Raw genomic sequence first — 20,299 nt, forward strand, 5'->3', positions numbered from 1 at the left:
AAGCCCTTCTTAAAAACTATTTTTTTTAAATGCCAGAAAGATTTGAAACAAGAAAGACTCTCCTGCTGGCCTTGAAGGAGTAAACAACATGTGAACTACTTACTGAGGGAGCCCTGTGGCAAGGCTCTGAATTCTTTTTTTTTTTTTTTAAAGATTTTATTTATTTATTTGACAGAGATAGAGACAGCCAGCGAGAGAGGGAACACAAGCAGGGGGAGTGGGAGAGGAAGAAGCAGGCTCCTAGCGGAGGAGCCTGATGTGGGGCTCGATCCCAGAATGCCGGGATCACGCCCTGAGCCGAAGGCAGACGCTTAACCGCTGTGCCACCCAGGCGCCCCAAGGCTCTGAATTCTGCCAACAAGCAGTGCTGTCACAGGAGGACCCCAAGCCTCAGATGGGCACCACGGTCCCGTGACCCCTGATCAGCGAGTGAGACTGGAGCAAAGGCCAGCAACCCACACCTGGACTGCTGACCCTGGAAACGCTGAGATTATGAGCACACTGCTCTGAGCTGCTGGGTCTGTGACAGTTCGTTACACAGCAAGAGAAACTGATACATCAGGTAACAATGGTGTGAAGTGTTCCTGCCATTATGACCAATGACATGTCTGGGTTATATTAGGCATCATTTAATATGGTACGTATTAAAGAAAAGAAAGTGTAATAAAGTTTTATTTTCATTGCCAAAGGTGAAAGGACAAAGCAGCTAAAGGGCTTCTCTTCTGGCACTTTGGTGACTGTATTTGTCACAGAGTCAGGACCAACAGGATGTGTGTGTAGGGGTAGAGATGGGGCGGGGGTTGGGGGGTTACTCTAAGGAATTGGCCCATGTGATTGTGGAGAGTTGGTAAGTCCAAAATGTGCACGGTGGGCCAGCAGGCTAGAGGCCAAGAGAGGAGCTGATGTGGCTTGAGTCCAAAGGCCACCTGCTGGCAGAATTCCTTCTTGCTTGGGGAAGTCAGTCTTTGTTCTGTTAAGGCCTTCAACTGATCGAATGAGGCCCACCCACACAGTGGAGGGTTATCTGCTTTACTCAGAGTCCACCCATTTAAATGTTAATCTCGTCCAAAAATCACCTTCACGGGAACATCCAGAATGTTTGACCCGATGTCTGGGCGTCATGGCCCCGGCCGCGCTGACACATAGAATTAGCCATCACACCAAAGGATGGCCAGGGTTGTGAACTGCTGACTGCAGAGTGGCACGAGTGTCTTGGACGTGTCCCACATGGAGCGGGCCTCTCTGGGAGTGGGGCTTCAGGACAGCAGAGTGCAGAGGTGGGCTGGGAAGGGGCAGCTGGCCCCTCCACACAGTCTCCACGTATGAGCTCTGAGTTTCCAGTAAATGCTGCTGCACATACGAAACACTTAGTGGGAGTGTGTCTTTGTAGATAAAAGCAAGAGGCTGGGTTTTGCGGTCTGGGCGAGAGTCGGATCTTTCTGGAAGTGGACGTTTAATTTTGAATGAAATAGCAGGAAGCAGCCATTTTTAAATGACTTGAAATGATTCTTAAACTTGTCTGTGCATCCCAGTTCCCTAGGAGAGCTATTGTGGCCGTCGACTGGGACTGCCACAGAGTTTCTAATTGATTTCTTTTTTTTTTTTTTTAAGATTTTTTAAATTTATTTATTCGACAGAGATAGAGACAGCCAGCGAGAGAGGGAACACAAGCAGGGGGAGTGGGAGAGGAAGAAGCAGGCTCCTAGCGGAGAAGCCTGATGTGGGGCTCGATCCCACAACGCCGGGATCACGCCCTGAGCCGAAGGCAGACGCTTAACCGCTGTGCCACCCAGGCGCCCCTCTAATTGATTTCTAACAAGTTTCCAGGTCATGCTAATGCTGCTGGTCCAGTGTTTCATGTGATGAAATAGATTTGCAATAAAAATAATATGCATATGTTTGGGGCACCTGGGTGGCTCAGTCAGTTGAGCATCTGACTCCTGATTTCAGCTCAGGTCATGATCTTGGGGTGGTGGGATCCAGTCCCGTCTCGGGCTCGGTACTCAGTGTGGAGTCTGCTTGTTCCTCTCCCTCTGCTCCTCCCCCTGCTTGTGCTCTGTGTCTAAAATAAATACATAAATAAATGAAATTATAAAATAAATAATTTGCTAATGTTTAATGCACGTGCATTTTTTCCGGGTCCCTGTGCGGAGCACCTGTGCCTTGCCGTCAGTGCCCCTCTGCTTTCTCCAGCAGTTTCTGTGGTTCCATGTATGGACACAGGGTGGCGCCATGTGCCCACGGTGTCGCCCAGACCTTCCAGGTGGCTGGCAGCTTTGAGTGGGAGGATGTGTGCAGGTAGCTGGTCTCTCCTACCCTAACCCCCAGGGGTAGTAGGGACAGGTCAAGGGCAGAGATAGGTATGTGCTGGGTGTGGGTGGATGAAGGGGATGATGGTGACGATTCAGGTGACCAGGGGTCCTTCTGAGCCCTCGGGAGCTCTTCCCGATGCCACTCATGTCCAGTACAGGCCGGAACAGGCCTGGCTCGGCCTCATCCCTGGGCCCTGCTCCCTCCCCAAGCCTCAGTTTCTCCTGCTGTTACAAGGGACTCATCTGGCCCTGCACCCCTGGGAACCCTTCACTTTCTTGGCCACCGCTCTTTTCTCCATGGGTCGTCCCAGTTTCCTTCTGGGTGGAGGAGAGAAGTCGGGACGCAGAGCAGGGCTCTGTGGAGGCTTAGTGTGGCCTCACAGTGGTGAAGGCAGGGCCATGCCAGGCTCCCCGCCTCTGCCAACATCTGTGTGCTGGAGGCGGCAGGCATCTGTGTCGGGTTTGGTCTGAACAAGTGGTTCTGGGGACTAAAACCCAGTTGAGTTGAGGTCTGAAGCTCACCGTGTGGGTGGTGGAGCCCTCAGAAGCTATGTGAGCGTGGAAACAAGAGGGCAGGCTTGTGCTCAGAAGCACTGGAAGGTTAGGCCTGTGGGAACAGATGAGAAGGGGCTGAAGGCAACAGCGGGCGTAGCCTAGAAGTTTGAGGGAGAGGCCTGGGATTTCTCTCCCTTGGACCACAGTCCCCAGCTCCCTGTCCCGGCCCTCACCGGGGCCTCTTCCATCTAGTAGTCCCCCATGCCTTATGCCCGCTCCCCCCAAGCTGGGAAGGATGGAGAAGGCCTTCCTTCAAACCAGGCCTGGGTGTTTGGAGACAGCAGGTCTTTTCTGTGAAAAAAGAAACACCGTAGGCTGCATGATTGATCATTTGACCCACAGCCTTATTCCTGACTGGACCCCAAAGCTATAATTAAAGGTTTAGGCGGAAGGGATTACTCTAGAGGAGGGGCAGAGCCCCCCGTGGCCTGAGGCTGGCATCGGGACTTGTGACTCAGCGTTGCTGGAGATAACATTCAGGACACATTCCCTACTCCAGCTTCTGAGGGTTTGCCTCCTCTCTGGAAAACCCAGACAGAGGCAGTGGGAGGCGGGGTGGGAAGCCCGGAAACGAGCCCCACATTTAGAACAAGCGTGGTTTCCAGAAAAGAGCAAACGTAAAATTACGTTTCCCATGCGGTGTATTCAGATCATCAACTCACCGTTTCTAAACAAACGGACTGGGGCACGATCGTCCCTGCGGGGACGGTGACCATGGCTGAGCCTGGGGTCAGGTGGCCTGCTGCTCCTCAGCTCCTGGCCTGTGCCCATGCTGGTCAGGGCTGGGGGCCCTAAAGATGCATGCCGGGCTGTGAGCTTCATCGCTGTGCAGAGTAATCTAGGTCATTCTGACCCTGCCCTGTTCCTTCTCGTCTGACTCAACTGCGTACTCCCCAGGCCAGTGCTGGCCATGGAACGGAGACTACGCTTGTCCATCCGACCCAGCCAGCCAGCCACCCCCGACCCAACTCTCCTTCTTTCCCCACCCCACCAGCCTTCCAACACTGGCTGAAAATCTGCCGGGCACCAGCAGTTCTGTGATGAAGCCAACAAGGTCCTTGCCCTCGTGGGGCTTGTATTCCAGCTAGGAAAGCAGTCCGTCAATAAGGTACGTCTGAGGAGAGGTCATTGGAAAAGGACCTGAATGATTTGAAAACATGAGGCAAAGGCTGTCCAGGCAAAGGCACCAGTGTGAGGTGGGAGTGACGAGTGTCTGGGACAAGGCAGGAGGCTGGCATTAGGGTGTAGGGAGCAGGTGAGGGCAAGGTCAGGCATTCAGGCCTTGGAAGCCATGGGACAGAGGTGGACGGAGCCTGTAGGGGAGGCTGAACAGCGACAGTGGTCAGAAGCTGGTTGTTCCCCAAGGGCTGTCCTGGCTCCTGGGTGGGGAAGTCTCAGAGGACACGTTCCAGGTTGGACTGGGCAAGGGTGGGGAGCTGGCTTGGTGGGGTGTGGTGACATTGGTGACCTGGTATGGAGTGTGAGCACCAGAGGGAAATGAGGGTGGTGCTCAGATATTTGACTTGAGCAGCTGGGAAGGGAAAGGGCGGGGGACACACCGCAGGGCCTCGGGAACTCCACCAAAGGTGGGATGAGGGTCAGCATTAGTCCACCCTAAGTATCATGATTGACAGCAGCTGGGGTGTCATGGCCAAATGAGGTCTGGAGAAGGTGGATGGAGAGATTGTGAAAGTCCTGGGGCTGTCGGGAGTCAGGAAGGATCTGGACAAGGTGGAAGGAAGACCAGGGGCTCACCTTCAGCAACCAAGGACAGAAGGGCTGGAGAAGCTGCTGGGACTTGAGTTTGGCACTTGACTCACCGCAGGGGCTCAGGGCCGCTGCTCTCCTGGAGGATAGTAACTGGGGTCCACAGAGGTTCACATCTGGTCACTTCCATTATCTCGGAATCAGCAGTAGGGTCTCTGACGAGGGTGTTGTGTGTGTAGGGGCTGTTGGTACAGAGAGAAGGTGTGAAATAGTCTCTCAAAAAGCAGGAAAACAAATTTACTAGTAGATGTTTGCTGTGGGAAGAAATGAGTAACTCATTTTCTGTAGAAATAAGAGAAGAGAGGCAGGGAGGCTCTGAGCTCACACATGGCATGTGGGCAGGTTACAGGCTGATTACCGCAGGGCCGGCGGGCATCGTGGACCCACCACATTCGGCCTTGGGAGCCTTTACTGCATGTGGGCCCAGAGCCAGGGGCCTAAGTGCCCCAGCCCTGAACTCGCACTCACAAAGTGTCTGCTGATCTTCTCCCCACCTCTGTCTGTCTGCGGTGCAGCTGTGATGGTCTCCTCTGAGTGCAAAGGCTGTCGTGTCAGTGTTGGTGTCAGCACTGCCGAAGTCAGCAGGGAGGCTGCTCGGACTCACCACGTGCTGAGCCTGGAGAAGCAGGGCTCCGGGAACACCCAGCTGGTCCATCAGTTACGAATCAGAAGGCAGGGCAGCTCAGCCAGGAGTTCCTGAGTTAGAGAATTTTAAAATAGCTCTACATGCTTCTGCCAGCTGACACTCCAGATACTAAAGGTTCACTCTGAACTTACGTCACCTTCCCCCTCTTGCATTGTCAAGCTCTCTGACTTCCCTGGTCCTGCTTCTTTGTTGAGTGCCCTTTTCACAGAGAAATGAAGGCCCTTTGCAGACCTGCCTGCACTGAGAAAGGCTCGAAGCCCCTTGGGGGCCACAGCAACCTGGAGGCTGCTGGTCTGAGGCCGGTTCTTGCCCACTTCCAAGCGGGCATCCTCTCTGCCAAGCGCCATGACAGGAGGGGACAGCTGCAGCTCCCCCCCGCCCTGTCCCGAGCTATAAAAAGCCCCAACACCCGAGTGAGCAGAGGACACACCGAACAGATACACGGAACTTTGCTGGACTCCAGGAGGAGCTCGGCTCAACTACCATGCTGAGGTTAGCCTGTGCCACCAGGCTGCTGCGGGCCCCTCTGAGGGGCTGGCTGGTTCCCAAGGCACATGTCTCTGCCAAGCCAGCCCGGACACCCACTTCTCCCACGGTGAGTACCTCCAGCGAAGTAGAGGTGCTGACCTGAGCAGGGGGAGTGGGCAGGCCTGCATTATTTTGAAGATGAGGTGGGTTTGGGGGCAGGATACAGAAGGCCAGGCTGGTAAAGGGAAGGAGGAATGTATTCTCAGGCCTGCAGCTTCTAGAGGTGACCCTTCTGCTGGAACACAGCCCTATGGCTGGGACACTGTTCCTACGCCAGGAAAGAGGTCCATCGCCAGGAGGTCAGGCTCCCACAGCAGCCAGCGGAGTCAGTTAGGGGATGGTGGTCTCTCTGTTTTCAGGCCCCCACTTGCCTTCTGGCAAATGAGGGGTGCTAAACGGCTGAGCTTGGAGGGCACTCAGTGTGTACTCCAGCTTCACCGCCCATTGAAGGGGAAGAGTGGGCTGCTTTGAGGGTCCGTGAGAGCACAGGTGAAAACACAGAACTCAGTTACCCTCGGGGTCCAGGAGAGCAGATCGCTACCTCTGTGTTAAGCATCAATAAACCAAGGTCTTGAAGGTCATCTGTTCAGGGTCATATCACTGGTGAAGCTAAGATCTGAACCCAGCCTAAGGGCCCAGTTCTGGGCCAATGTTGCTCTGAATCCGCTGGGAGGCAAAGCCAGGAGGAAGAATTGGTTCCCAAACCAGCATCTGACTCTGTTTTAGGGAACAGGCAGGGATGACTGGGCCCAGGCTTTGTTGCAGGAGGAAACCGAATGAAGGAGAAGTATAGTTAGTTCTTCAGAATCTGGCTCGGGGTGGGATGGCCTTTGCGCACTGGTGTGAGTGCACACACATGCACATGCAGTACCGGGAGTCCCATCTCCTCCATCCAGGCTTCTGAGCAGGACTGCCGTTTAGGGAAAAGGCCCTGCCCTTGTATGACCCCAGTCTCAGCTGTCTCTTGCGTCCCACACAGCACCCGGCACGCACACGTCTGCTGGTATCAGGAAGGGAGGGCACATGCTGTGCCTGGTCAGGAGTTCAAGGTCGGGGGACACATGGCCTGGCCAGGCAGGCTCTAGGGGCGGGGGTGGGGGGGGAGGAGGGGGCGATGATAAAGAGGTCCTGCCCCACAGAGACTGGAGCCCAGGGCTGCTAGTCTGGGTCTTTGCAGAGGCTGTCCACAATGATGACTATAGTGGTCCCTGCTCGTGCATTGCAGGGTTTTTCCACCTGACACACAAGAAGTTTGGGGCTGGGCTGAGGGTCCCACAGGAGCGGGGGCGGGGGGGCAAGACATCTCTAGCACCGGACTGCTGCTCTGGTTAGGAGTCCCCCACGGCAGGACCAGGAACAGCGGGGCAGGGAGACAGCCTTCCCCAATGACCCAGGAATGACCTGGTAATGGTCTAGTCAACTCACAAGTACGTGCTTTCCTCAACCCAGGAGCAAGCCATTGGGCTCTCTGTGATGTTCCTCAGCTTCCTGATTCCTGCAGGCTGGGTCTTATCCCATCTGGAGAGCTACAAGAGAAGCTCCACAGCATGAAGGCTCCGCAGCTCGGGCTCCAGGCGCAGGACAAAAGACCCCATTAAACCCCTCCCCCACCTAGTGTTCGCTTGGTGCTTGTGTGATTTGTGTACGAGCAGCCCCCTCCCTGGACACTCGGCACTAGGTTGAGGGCTGGCTGGGACACCCGGGCCCCAGAAGCCACTGGCTGGGTGGTGGTGGGTTGGACGCCTGTCAGATGGCAGCGGACAGTACGTCTGAGCCACAAGAGACAGGACTTGCTTTCTTGGCCCCAGTGCCCTGCACGTGCCGAGCTGCCCTTTTCCCAGGGTAGGAGAGGAGGGCTGAGGCCAAACCCCCACCAAGCCCCATCTCCCATCTCCTGCTTTCTAATCTCTTAGGCCCAGGCTGCACCTGGAAGTTAAGACTAAGGAAACAGAACCACAAAAAGGACAAAACAAAGGCGTTTATTATAGGAACATTCTCATACGCCACCAGAGATGTCCACAGGTGGATGTGGAGACAAGCGTCCACACACTTCAGGGCTACTCCTTCTCATTCCTTGGGGCACGTGCACACTCTTGCCCGCCTCGTCACCGGAGACCCGTGACCCCCCGACTGTGGGCTATGGGAGACACCCATGAAGGAGGCTTCTCTCTGCGGCCGGGCCCCCCATCAGTGACAGTCCTGTTTTCACAGCAGGAAGAACAAACAGAATCCCGCCCCCCACCCCCAACTACATGCAGATCTTCTCAGCTGCCACAGACGGTGAGGCGGGGGCACTAGGTGAGGATATCGTGGGCCTGGTGCTCCACCAACATCTCCATGCTCCTCACGTCAGCGCACCAGAACTCCAGGCGGTCCTTCATCCCCTTGATCTGAGGCAAACCAGGACCACACGGGTGTCAGGACACTTGGGAATCCAAGGCGCACCTCACCAGCTAATTCTTTAGGGTTAGCGCTAATAGAAAGGACACTAGAGCTGGGGGAGTGGGCTGTGTGAGAGGTGATTATCCCAGTCAATTCTTATCGCAAGGACATTTAAAAAACTTGCGTGAAAGAAAACAGGCAAGAATAGAGGAAATCCACAGGATTAAATTTCCAGTAAATATGGACAAGATGGATCGGAGCTCAAACCACAGAACTAGGAACATATTTGATCCGAGTACCAATTTTAAGATTAAAAGGCTTCATCAGCACAACCAGCACTGTAATTACGATAAGCTTTTAAATGCAGGGTTCAAACCCCAGGCTTGTATTAAATTAGGTTCTTTAAAAACCCTTAGTCCCCACAGCAGTAATATATTCTCTGAAACCTCTCGTCAATACCGCTTTCTTCCTAAATGGCTTCCATCCAAGTGAAACTAAGACAGCAGATACCATCCGAACCACCTGCGGAGGCGAACCAAGTGCTACCTGCTGCAGATCCAGCACTCGGGGCTGCACCCAGGTCATGTGGACCCGCTTGTCCACCTCGTCAATGCTGCCTTTCACCAGACCCACCGAGAGCGCCTTCATCACCAGCAACTCCACCTGTGCAGAGGGGCTGCTGTGAGTCACCCCGAGGCCCTAAGTGGGGGGGAGCGAGACACCGTGTCTTCTGCGGTTTGGAGTCTGGGGAACAGAGCTCACAGGAGCTCCAAACCCTCTGGGCGGCAGCTTTACCACTGGACCATCCTGAGTCCAACAACGTACCTCGTTCACAGTGATTTTAGCACTTTTGGCAATTTCTTCAAAAGTGAGTTGTCTGTGATTGGCAGGTCGTGTGAAAGTCATCTGAAAAAAATTTTTTGGTTAACTATTTTTCCAAATAAAAACTGTCAGAGAACTGACTGATACGGATGTTTTGTCAATACTTGCTCTGAAAACACAGATTTTACTACTATCCCACATACTAAACTTTTCCTGAACAGTAACCATGTATCTTATTAGGAACAAGTCTTCCATGCTCAGATACTAAGGTGAAATAAGGTCCACGGCAGTTGTCGGCGTCGGTCAGCACTCATGCCCCGAGCAGTGCTTGAGGCCACCATGTGCCAGGGCCACACTTGAGCTGGGGCAGCATGGCGGCCCAGGAATGGAAGGTCCATTTCCTCAAGAAGCTTAAGTTCTAGGAGGGAAAGAGATGAGCACGGAGAATGGTGCGTACAATGAGGTGGCAGCTACTTGAGCTCAGATGGCCAGGGAACACCTCCGCTAGCCTGGGTCTTTGCGTTATCTTAGATGAGACTCAAATACAAACTTCAAAAAGCAAACGGTGGCAGAAGAAAAAGGAAGGTGGTGGAGAGGGGGTGTGGCCAAAATATCACCATGAGAGCCTTGGACAGTGTGCAGGACCCCATGGGCTCACCTGCAGGTTCCTGGGTGCTTGCTTACCTCCATGAGGCACAACAACTGAATTTTCCTCAGAAGCTGGGGTTCGTTGGCTGCTAAATCAGGCTGGAAGGTAGAAAGACCTCAGTTACCTAACCTGGGCTTTGAAATTCCTTCTTCAACAGATCGAACGAAAAGAAACTTGGCATGTCCAAACACCTTGCACAGCAGGGTCGTGGAGGCTCGCTTCTCTCAGGACACCGTTACCTGGCGTCTCCCTGAAAAGCCGTGCCCCACGTAAGACAGCATTTACAGTGTAAGATTTACCCTAATGCCACAGACACCAGGGGGCAGGACCCAGGTGCAGGCATTTCAAGGAGACTCTTGGCACAAAGAAAGGCAAGGAAGGACCCGTCCTGTGCCTGAGCAGGTCCAAGTGCACTGCCTGCTCGGTCAGCTCCGTGTAAGTGGGGCCTCCGAGGAACACACTCCTTAAGTTCCAGGGAGTTTTCTGGACTGAAAGAGCAAGTTATTAAGTTGTCATGAAAACCAGCACTGTCACGAGAACCGCACAGTCTCCTTGCAGGAAGCCCACAGGTTACTGCTGAGCAGAGACAAAAAAAGGAGAATGGGTTCCCTGATGCAAACATTTAGGAACTCATACCCCAACACAGGCAGCCCTCCAGGGATACTTCTGCCACAGGTACGGGACAGGTCAAACTCTTCAGAAAGTGCCCACTCCCCCAAATGGGCTCTCACTGCTGGCAACGCACTTCTGAAGTTCTTATGTTTCTACAGCCAGCCATCTTTCTTTCCAAGTGGCACACCTGTTTCTTTCAAAGATCGACACACGGACTGTAGTCACGGTTGGCTGGGCTGGTTTTCTGCCTCTTCACAGCCCGTTTACATCTACTCGGCTCCACTATCTGTGAATTCCACAAGTTTATTTTGAACTTTGAGAAAACTGAAATTTCAGAAAAGTACAAAAACAATCATCCCTATCGCTACGAACAATTTTAGTAATATCTGCTTCCAATAATCTCATTTAAAAAATAAACTTACTATGAAAGTTCAGGTCCTTGTTAATACCTCTTCTCCCTGATCCATACCTCCCAGAGGCTCCTCTCCTTGCCTAGTGCCCTCTCCCCTGCTGACCCCTTTCCCTCTACACTGACCGCTCCCTCCCTGCACAGACTGTCCCGCCTTCCCGCACTCGAGGCTCTCCCCGGCTCTCATCACTCACTCACTTTGGTCTCACCGACCCTACTTCAGGTCAGCAACATGCTAAAAGCTTCCTTTTCCTCTGTTGAATACACTCTTCTCATATTCTGCACTTGGCTAAATTCTACTCACAACTAAGATCAGATACAGAGCATTACTTCTTTTGGGTCCTTGGTGACGCCCCCGTCACCCAGATGACACTCCCCTGTCATATTCTGTTATTAGCACTGAGCACTACCATAGTAACTGAATTACTGCCGTAACTAGCCACTTAACTACCTGCTCTGAGAGCAAGACTGGCCTGTCTTCATCTCCTGTCTCCCCAGAGCCTGCTGTGTAGAGGGAAGGTGCACAGCAAACGTGTGTTAAATCAATGAACAGACGCAGGACGAAGGCGAGCCAGGGGCACTGCAGGAGCACTCAGCCGTCCTTCCCATGACTGACCTGCTGGCCCCAGGCGGTCTTCAGCGTCTGGAATCTCTCCACGTTGCCACTGTTAAAGGCGTAAAGGGTGTCAATCAGCCACTGCCGGTCGGTGCTCCTCAGTGATTCCAGCACGGGGTGCATGAGCTACGAGGAGGAGATGGTTAGCTGACCACAAAATCAGTCTCCCCGTTGTTAAGAAATCTGTGCCCAGGGTCCACTTACGAGTTCTCCAAAGTTAAAAACTCCCTCGCCAAGCAGTCCTGCTAGTCCCAGCGTGAAAGCTCTCTCCTGCTGCTCAGACACTGCGGCAACAACACACCTCCAGTGACACCCAGTTACGAGAACCAGTCCTGTTTGGCTTTAAAAATCTCATAAAAAGTAAAGAAACCATTCCCTGTAATGGTCATATCACAAAGCCTTAACACGTTGGTTTTTTAAAAATTTTTTTATCTTTTATTTTTATTTTTTAGAGAGGGAAGGTGGGGAGGGGCGGAGGGAGAGAGAGAATCTCAGGCAGGCTCCATGCCCGGCGCAGAGCCCGACAAAGGGCTCAATCCCAGGACCCTGAGATCATGACCAGAGCCCAAACCAAGAGTCGGATGCTCAACCGACTGAGGCCCCCAGGCGCCCCATTAGTCATCGCTTAAAGTACTAGATTAACTCAAATTATACCTGGAACCACGTGTGCAGGTTTTGTGGGAAAGACATTCATTCGTTTACTTATTCCTACCCAAATACGTGACTCTATTTATATTTTCAGCTAATCTACTTCCGGGAAGAATTACCTCTTATTTCTCTTAAAGTCACCTCATCTAGCCTCTTTTCAGAATAGAGTGAGCCTAACTCCTTGTTCCCATACAATTCCCCTCTCCTGACCGTGCTACTTGCTTTTTCCAATGTTTCTCTCGAGATGCAAGAATTAAAACTGCACCCAATTTTAGGGGTTGCTGGTCTCCACAGCTTCAACAGTGTACTGTGAGAAACACCTAAAATGGGCTCACATTTCTTTTCTAAACACACTCCTTGCACTTTCCCCAAAACGTATTGTTCACTTTTCTTTCCATTCCTCAGATCCTTGAAAGATTTCTATGAGGTGTTCCCCTGGATCTTGTTCAGTTTCCGGCACAAGATCTCAGGTACCGGGTTTCACCGTGCCCTTCTTGCTGCAGGGGCCCAGACGCTGACACTGCTGGGCTTCTCACAAAGGTCTCTGATTCAGAGAACAGGGAAGACTGGAAAAGGACCAGCGAGGGGCTACAGGGCGCAGTCTTGTTTTCACCTGAGCTGAATTCTGAAGGCAGCCCCGGGGAGAAACTGACGGCTGCATGGCTCTTTCTACCCTCTACCACCTGTGCTCTCTTCAACAAGGGAGGGATACACCAGAGTAGCTTCTGAGACCTGCTACCATGCCTCAAAAGCGTGCTCCTTCGACGTGGACTTTAATGGCTCCATGTTACCTGGCAGATCCTTGATGTCGACGCAGCCCAGAAACCGCAGGGCATCTTTGTAGTAGGCCGCGTGGTTCCCGACCGTTTGGTAGTATTTACTGGAGAGGTCGTAGAAGCGACTGTGAACCGACGTCACACCAGGGAGGCTGCTGAGCATCTCTTCCACATCTTCAATTGTTTCCTAAACGCAGAAAGCAAGGTTGCCCTTCTTTTTAGCTTAAAGCACCTTTAAGGAAATACATGACATGAAGGCTGACAGACAGGACTATGTGAAAATGGAAAATTTCAGCTCATCCAAGACACACAGAAAAGAGAACAAAAATAAGCTACAGACTGGACAAAGGTACTTACCGCACAGGTAACCCGCAAGGGAGTGTGACCAACACTATATACAGAACTCTTACATATCAACAGGAGGACGGTAACACAAAACAGTGGGCAAAAGAAAAGATATCAACAGGCAATTTACGGAAGTGGAGACACGAATGGAGTGGTCAATACATCCCCAATGAGATGGCATTTCATCTCCACCGGATTGGCAAGAATTAAATAGTCTGAAAGTATCAAGTGCTGAAGACTCGGAGCTTTGGAAGTGCTAGGGGAGTGTGAGCCATCGTGGAGAAAGGTCTGACCACATCTGGTAAAGGCGTAAAACACACACCGTATGCCTGTAGCCTCACCTGCAGGCACACGCGCTGGTGAGGAACCAGGCATAGAAATGCTGAAAACTAACAGTACTGTTCGTAACAGGAAAACCCCGGAATCCCTTCAACAGGACACTGATGCACAGGCTGTGAAACAGTCATAACAGCAGAATACCAAATAATGGGAAGAATGAATGGGTCACAGGTATCAGCACGATGACTCTCACACCTCACACCGAGCCAGCCACTCGAAACAATACTACGTATCACTCAGACTTACACGCCCTATCTAGCGAGTGTCAGGAGCCACACAAGCACGAGGAACACCACACACGCGCACGGGAGCGCTGCTGGTGCAGGAACGTGCTCTGAGGGCCCAGCAGCTCCAACCGTGCAGTGCTGCTTCATTCCTAAGCTGGGTGGGGTACGCGGACACCCACGACAGAATTCTTTATAGTATTCTCTGGCTTTTGACATGTCTTAAATATTCAGAGCAAAACGCAGTAAGTATGTATGCAGGACAGGACTGGGAAGCAACAAAACATAAGAAAGGTTATTTTAGGGCAAGGAGAACATCAACACTTACCCCAATATTTTCTTAAATATTATGGTTACCAAAAAACCCAAACCCAAATCCAAACTCAACACAGGTAGTCTCTACTTTAACAAGGTGGACTGGCCACATAAGTTGGTCTTACTGCCACCCATAACCACATCCATCCCCCAAATTACACTAAAACGGAAATAACAAACAGAGAGAAAACTTCTACAAGGATTAGAAGGCAGAGGGGGCAAAGGAGCAGCCTGTGACCTGTCGTGGTGAGTGGGCTGACCCTGGTCAGTGAGGACCCATGTGGACAGTCGGAGGCTGTCTGGAACCCTCCTGCTGACAGATGTGCTGTGCTTGCCCAGGGCAGTCCCCTTATGTTAAAGGGTAATATGCCTCATAGCAGCAACTGACTCTTCACGGTTTTGAAAAACAAAATACAAAACTGCACGCGTGCACACAGACTGATGGGGCAAAGAAATGTCGGCAGTGGGAGCGCGCGAGAGGATGTATAAGAGTTCCCTGTGCTACGTTTGCAACTTTTCTATAATTTAAAATCACTTTAAAAGGTAAAATGGAGAAATAGGGTTTTCCCCCCATAACTCTCACCAACTTTGTAAACCAAAGACAAACCTGTATTACAGCAACCTTACCTTTGTGACCTGTAGGTCCCCGATGTTTAATTTTAGAGCTCCAATCGCAGTTTTACACAGGATCACTGCCTCATCGCTACTTTTCACCTACAGACATCAGAGACAAGGGGACCTGAGAAGTGTGGGCAGGAGACAAACAAAACATCTGCACGCTGGCTTCACCGACACGACTAGAGACACGCCGGTCTCTACAAGGTGTGTACAGCGGGCACAGACACAAAACTGTAAGTCACACATATTCTAAAGATTTGGCTCAGACTTCACATTTACCTTTTCACGAGTCTTTTCCAGAAAAGTAAGAGCCACAGTAGGGTCTAGAAAAGGCAGAAGAACAATGTCAGAAGAACCACCAAAGGGGCATCTGTAGAGACTGGTTCCTACCAACCACAACACTTAGGGTAATCTCTAGGGTTAGATCATAAAATATAACAAAAACGTGACGTAAAATCTGGCATTTTCTATCAAAACGTAAAAGTTCAATTAACTTATATTTCAGATCATTTTAATCACCATTTGGATCTTCTCCTTTACGACACAAAACGAGACTCACCAGTCATCTGTCTGACTACATGAAGAATGATTTCTACCAGGGACAAAGGGTTCACCCTGAAATAAAAACCAGCAGCCTCTGAGTGTCACTAAGCATCAATGTTTCCATGTTCAAAGTAAAAAACCGATAAAGGTGTTTTACCTGTGTTCAAATTCACTGATGAAGTTTTCATAAAGCTGTGGAACCAAAACACGCACAGTAATTACAGAATGTCTTTCATTCTGCAAAATCAGACATGCCCGCCATGCCCACCACGTAGCAGGCACTGCAGACATGTTGGTGGACTGACAGGACACCCATATTTGAGTTTATTAATCACCAACGGATTACTGAAGAAAGCTATGATTTTTTTCTTGGGAATTAGATCCCTGACCTGTAAGAATCTCCTAGAGAACAATTCCTATATTCTTTCTCCAAAGTATTTTAGGTAAAACAGACTATCAGTTTGAAAGATTCACTAACCTTCAGATTTTAGAGGGTTGCAGCCTCTATTACCAAATTTATTAGCCATTCAGCAAACACCTGGGTACTGACTCAGACTCTTTGCTAGGTACTACAGACACAGAATGTGTAAAATAAAAGTTGGGCTTTCAAGGATTCCTGGCCTAGTAGAGCAGACTTGTAAAAAAATAAATGACAACACTATGAGTTTACAAGCCAGGAAAAAATCCCATGTGGGTGGATCAGCCAAAAGGTGAGGTTCCGAAGAAGGTTGTTCCAGAAGTGGTGATAACTGAGTTTTAAGGAAGGAAGAGGAGTTAGAGAGCTGGACACGCTTGGAATGGGAGAGGAGGTATGGAATTGGGAGAACATTCCAGACAGGAGCAAACATGCGCAAAAGCACTGAAGAAACACTGCACTGTTTTAGGAGCACTTCTGAAGGACACAGACAGTGGGAGGCACTGGGGCTTGTCCTTGTCCTGAAGGCTAGCCGCAGCCAGTGGGAACACACGGTCACACTTCTCCTTTAGGAGCATGAGCGGGGGCAGGGAGGACAGGGAGGGAACAGAAGGAGGGACAGAGACCAGCTGAGGCTACCGGTCAAGACAGGAGAGCGAGGGAGCCACAGCAGTGAGGGTGGACAAAGGGTCCGAGAGATTCGCTGGTCACAGGGAAGGGGAGCTGACAATGACCTCTGAACTTATCGCTGGGTAACTGGGCAAAGTGGGAAGAGGGAGCCTCCAGATGGGGTCAACTTGGATAAGGAGAGTCTTCAATTCCTCTGGGATGTGAAGATAGAAAGTCCCTGTGAAAGAAAATGTGGTGTATATGCACACAGAGTGTGGGGTAGTATTCAGCCATAAAAAGAAGGAAATCCTGCCATTTGTGACAACATGGATGAAACTGGAGGGCATTTTGCTTAGTGAAGTAAGTTAGACAAAGAAAGACAAATACTGTATGACTCAATTCTACGTGAAACCTAAAAAAACTGAACTCATAGATACAGAGAACAGATTGGTGGTTGCCAGAGGCAGGGGGTGGGGGTGCAAGAAATGGCTGAAGACAGTATGTCCGGTCATAATCAAGTCCTGGAGATAAAATGTACAGCACGGTGTCTACAGTTAACAATACTGTGCTGTATATTTGAAAGTTACTGAGAGAGTAGATCATAAAAGTTGTCATCACAAGAAGAAAAAAAGCATAACTGTGAGATGGATGTTAACTAGACTTATTGTCACCATTTTGCACATATACCTATACTCCACACCGTACACTAATACAGTATTATACGTCAATGTTTTCTCAGTAAAACTGGGGGTGGGTGGGTAGAAATGTCCCTACAGCAGCCAGTTAGTTATTTAAATCTGGCACCCAGCATGGGGCACCTGAGTGGCTCAGTAGGTTAAGCGTCTGCCTTCGGCTCAGGTCATGATCCCTGGGTCCTAGGACTGAATCCTGCATCTCCCTCTGCCTCTGCCTGCTGCTCCCCCTGCTTGTGCGCGCACTCTCTCTCACTCTCTCTCTCTGTCAAATACATATATATAATCTTTAAGAAAGATAAATCTGGCACCCAGCAAAGAGCTCTCTAAATAAAATGGCTTTTTCATTACAAAGGACTATTTCAAAGATATCTTCTTCATTAAGAGGGTATTCTCAACTTTTCTGACACCCGTTATAATTTTGCAAAAACCCATCCAAAGAAAAAAGAAACTCAAAATTACTACTGGTCACTGCAGGTTCATGAACACTACGTGTCTGAAAGTTGTGCGGGCTGAGTCCCAACAATTTTTAAAGGTTTGCTTGCCCACTGACACAGTAAACACCAGTCTGCTGACCTGAGTAAGTGTTATGTTGCAGGGGGTTGAGGGAATATTTTGCTCTGTATAGAAAGTGATTTAAAGACAAGAAAGTAAAGGATAGAGATTAATAATCATGAATTATTCATTGCTATGATATAGAACCTTAGGGAACAATATTAAGACAGCTCTAATTTATCATTTTCCCACATAATCCAGAAGACAGAATGCCCAGTAAAATCTTTAGGTTTACAGATGAATAGAAGTTCCTTGGAAGGAGTGAAATGTCAAACTGGTGGGTATAAAACACAAGAAAATCTTAGGATCCCAGGTGGTGGGATAATAAGGGTTAGCTTCACTGTGAGCACATATAAAGTAATGTATCCAGGGCAAATAACTCAAGCTATCAAAAACTAGTTTTTGGTTCCAATGCAGGTTTAAATCTCTGATTCATTCAGAATCTGAGAGAAAGGCATCAAAGAGTAAGACGCCAAGAAAGACTGTAAAGAGTAAGCTACCAGTGAACAAATTGGTGGGGGTCTGTCAGGGAGTGTGGGGAAGGCTGGGGCAGAGAATGGTTTTCCCCCCCACCTGTTGACAAAATTCTAAAGGGCCCTACTACAGAGGATTTTCCCCTGCAAACCTCCCCACCGCCAAGTGAAGCACAGAGGCTCCATCTTTCACACCACCCAAGACAAGGCATTTTGGCAAGCAAGCAGATCAGTGGGAGGGAAGGACGCGGACTGATGACACTTGTCTACAAGGTCTCTATGGTTCTCTTCCATTATCTCCTACCCCACCCTCCAATGAGTTTGCACTTTGAATTTCTGAGTACGTTTCCAAAAGTACAGTACTGAAAAAAAAAAAGTCTACAAACAGTAAGATACAGGGCATCCTATGCTATAAGACAGCATTTTAGGCAGGGATTTTATTATTTTTTTTTAAAGATTTTTTTTTTTATTTCTTTATTTGACAGAGACAGCCAGTGAGAGAGGGAACACAAGCAGGGGGAGTGGGAGAGGAAGAAGCAGGCTCCTAGCAGAGGAGCCTGACGTGGGGCTCGATCCCAGAACGCTGGGATCACGCCCTGAGCCGAAGGCAGACGCTTAAAGACTGCGCCACCCAGGCGCCCCTAGGCAGGGATTTTAGAAGAAGCCAGACTGTATTTGACGACTCTTCTACCACCTGTTGGCTGTGATCTCCGGCAAGTTACTCAATCTCTTGGTGTTAACTTCTACATCAAATGAATAGGGTAACAGTAGTGCTTATATCCCAATGTTGTTGTAAAGAGTAAATGAGTAAATATACAAAACCCTTAGAACAGTCCCTGACATACTGACGACTGAGTAGGTATAATGCATTAATAAAAGCCCACCTATTGTTTTTAAAAGTCCTTTATATTTATATAATCTGACCTAGCATGGCAAATCATTTACCTTTATGAGGCCATCTCCTTGGGCAAAGCATGGGTCCTGCACAAAATCAAGCACCTGGAGTGTCAGTTGATGCCACAACCTGAAAAACATAAGGCCCTTAAGACCTATGAACTAATATCCAGTCACAGACACCTCCAGCCTTGATAGTCCTATCAAATAACAAATAGTAGCCAGTCTCTACTGTGTAACAGGAAGAAAGCTAAACCAGGTGCTAATACACCGGAGCTCTTTTCCTCGCTCTGCTATTCAACGGTATGTCACCCTGGAGATCATCTTTTTAACTACCTCAAGAATTACTGTGAGGTTTGACTGAAAACAAGAATTTGGAATCACACATATCCAAGTTGAAATCCTGGCTCTTCTACTTAACAGCTGAGTATCTCGGGGAAGGAGCTTAAAGTGAGCTTGTTTCCTCCACTGTAAATGGGATGAATGAAGGATTAAACAGGCAAATGAATAAATCCTCTAGAAAAGTGACGGTACATTCGAAGCCGAAGTCTAATTTTTAAGAATGCAAATAAAACGCTAATAGCAGAAGGCTGCTGAACATCACCCAAATATATATTCATTTTCTATGTAAGAGGCACAATGCTTAACGCTAGGGTTGTTAACAGGGAAGTTGTTACAGGTGTACTTTCCTATGGAACAATGCTAGCCACTTATTCTATTCGTTTGAAAAGAGTCTGGTGCTTGGCAACAGACAATTTGTCAAAAAAATTCATCCTAAGTAAGCCTAAACTCGGAGATCTCAGGGGCACAAAGCCCAATATGAAATGTAACGGAAAGTAGGGACCATGGGAGAGGGGAGATGTGGTTGAAACCCAGGGTGTAACCAGCTGCAGAATCAAGAGGGAAAAAACAAAACTGCATTCGGCTCTGGTTTATCCGCTCCAGACCGCTGAGAGAGGGCGTAGACACAGCCACACCATACCAAGGCCAAGACACCAGGATCTGCTGTTCAAAATGCATGGCAGCCTTACCTCTGAAAGGGTGTTTGCTTGTTTGTCTGGAATCAAGAGCGAACAACCTTTAAAGCCCTGAACGCTTTTCGTAAGATCAGGGGAAGGGGAGTGCAGGAACTTCAGTCACAGCCCCTCGGTCAGGAAGGCAGTGAACCCTAGGCCCCCAAACTCTACCCATGGCTCTGCCCCTCAGTCCCCGTGGGCTGTCACCCCTCCCCCTCCTCAGCGCACCTCTCCGGCCTAACTTGCTCCCACTCTCCGCACGCGGGGCTGAGCACCCTCGGTCCATCAAGGTCCCGCCCCTCCCCCCGCCGCCCCCTCTCTGCCTCGCTCTCCCATCGCTGGGGCCCGGGGCGCTCACTTCTTCGTGTAGAGCTCCTCCAGACGGTGCCACACGGCGGCCTGGCCGGGCCCGGAGCTCTGGCTCTGCTGTAAAAAGCCAGGAACGTCCTTCATGACGGCAGGAAGACCCTGGGACAGCCGTACAACGGAGGTGTCAGCGCCGCAGGAATGGCCGCCGGAAATGCTCACTCACTTCCGGC

General features: G+C 50.1%; 2 protein-coding genes and 1 long non-coding RNA gene across 8 annotated transcripts; 1 reads left to right on the top strand and 2 right to left on the bottom strand.

Annotated features, from left to right (window-relative positions):
• Positions 1-654: 654 nt before the first annotated feature.
• LOC148107908 (uncharacterized) lies at positions 655-5,679 on the bottom strand. Of its 3 annotated transcripts, XR_015721500.1 has the most exons (4): positions 5,129-5,679; positions 4,623-4,816; positions 3,530-3,658; positions 655-1,439 (listed from the first exon to the last, which is right to left on the bottom strand). It is a non-coding gene; the product is annotated as an uncharacterized LOC148107908 (long non-coding RNA). The 3 variants fall into 3 exon arrangements; XR_015721499.1 differs by having other exon boundaries at positions 655-3,658; XR_015721501.1 differs by having other exon boundaries at positions 655-3,658; positions 5,103-5,679.
• A 7-nt stretch (positions 5,680-5,686) lies between these two features.
• LOC123775548 (cytochrome c oxidase subunit 8B, mitochondrial-like) lies at positions 5,687-7,423 on the top strand. Its single transcript, XM_087855206.1, has 2 exons — positions 5,687-5,875; positions 7,258-7,423. The coding sequence occupies exons 1-2, from the start codon at positions 5,765-5,767 to the stop codon at positions 7,357-7,359; spliced, it is 213 nt and encodes a 70-aa protein (XP_087711332.1). The 5' UTR covers positions 5,687-5,764; the 3' UTR covers positions 7,360-7,423.
• Positions 7,424-7,771: 348 nt separating this feature from the next.
• PSMD13 (proteasome 26S subunit, non-ATPase 13) lies at positions 7,772-20,293 on the bottom strand. 4 transcript variants are annotated; one of them, XM_045770841.2, is made up of 13 exons: positions 20,119-20,292; positions 18,796-18,874; positions 15,264-15,298; positions 15,123-15,178; positions 14,843-14,886; positions 14,573-14,659; positions 12,738-12,909; positions 11,503-11,582; positions 11,299-11,424; positions 9,697-9,759; positions 9,016-9,096; positions 8,737-8,889; positions 7,772-8,198 (listed from the first exon to the last, which is right to left on the bottom strand). In XM_045770841.2, exons 1-13 carry the CDS (start codon positions 20,211-20,213, stop codon positions 8,103-8,105), a joined length of 1,167 nt encoding a protein of 388 aa, XP_045626797.1. In that variant the 5' UTR covers positions 20,214-20,292; the 3' UTR covers positions 7,772-8,102. The 4 variants fall into 4 exon arrangements, with proteins under 4 accessions (XP_045626797.1, XP_045626798.1, XP_087711330.1 ...); XM_045770842.2 differs by having other exon boundaries at positions 8,737-8,853; positions 20,119-20,291; XM_087855204.1 differs by having other exon boundaries at positions 7,772-8,889; positions 20,119-20,293.
• Between the last annotated feature and the right edge of the window lie 6 nt (positions 20,294-20,299).

The sequence above is a fragment of the Ursus americanus genome, chromosome 24 (genome assembly GCF_024610735.1).
Source record: "Ursus americanus isolate L20-20 chromosome 24, mUrsAme1.1.p, whole genome shotgun sequence".
In the NCBI taxonomy this organism is placed as follows: domain Eukaryota; kingdom Metazoa; phylum Chordata; class Mammalia; order Carnivora; family Ursidae; genus Ursus; species Ursus americanus.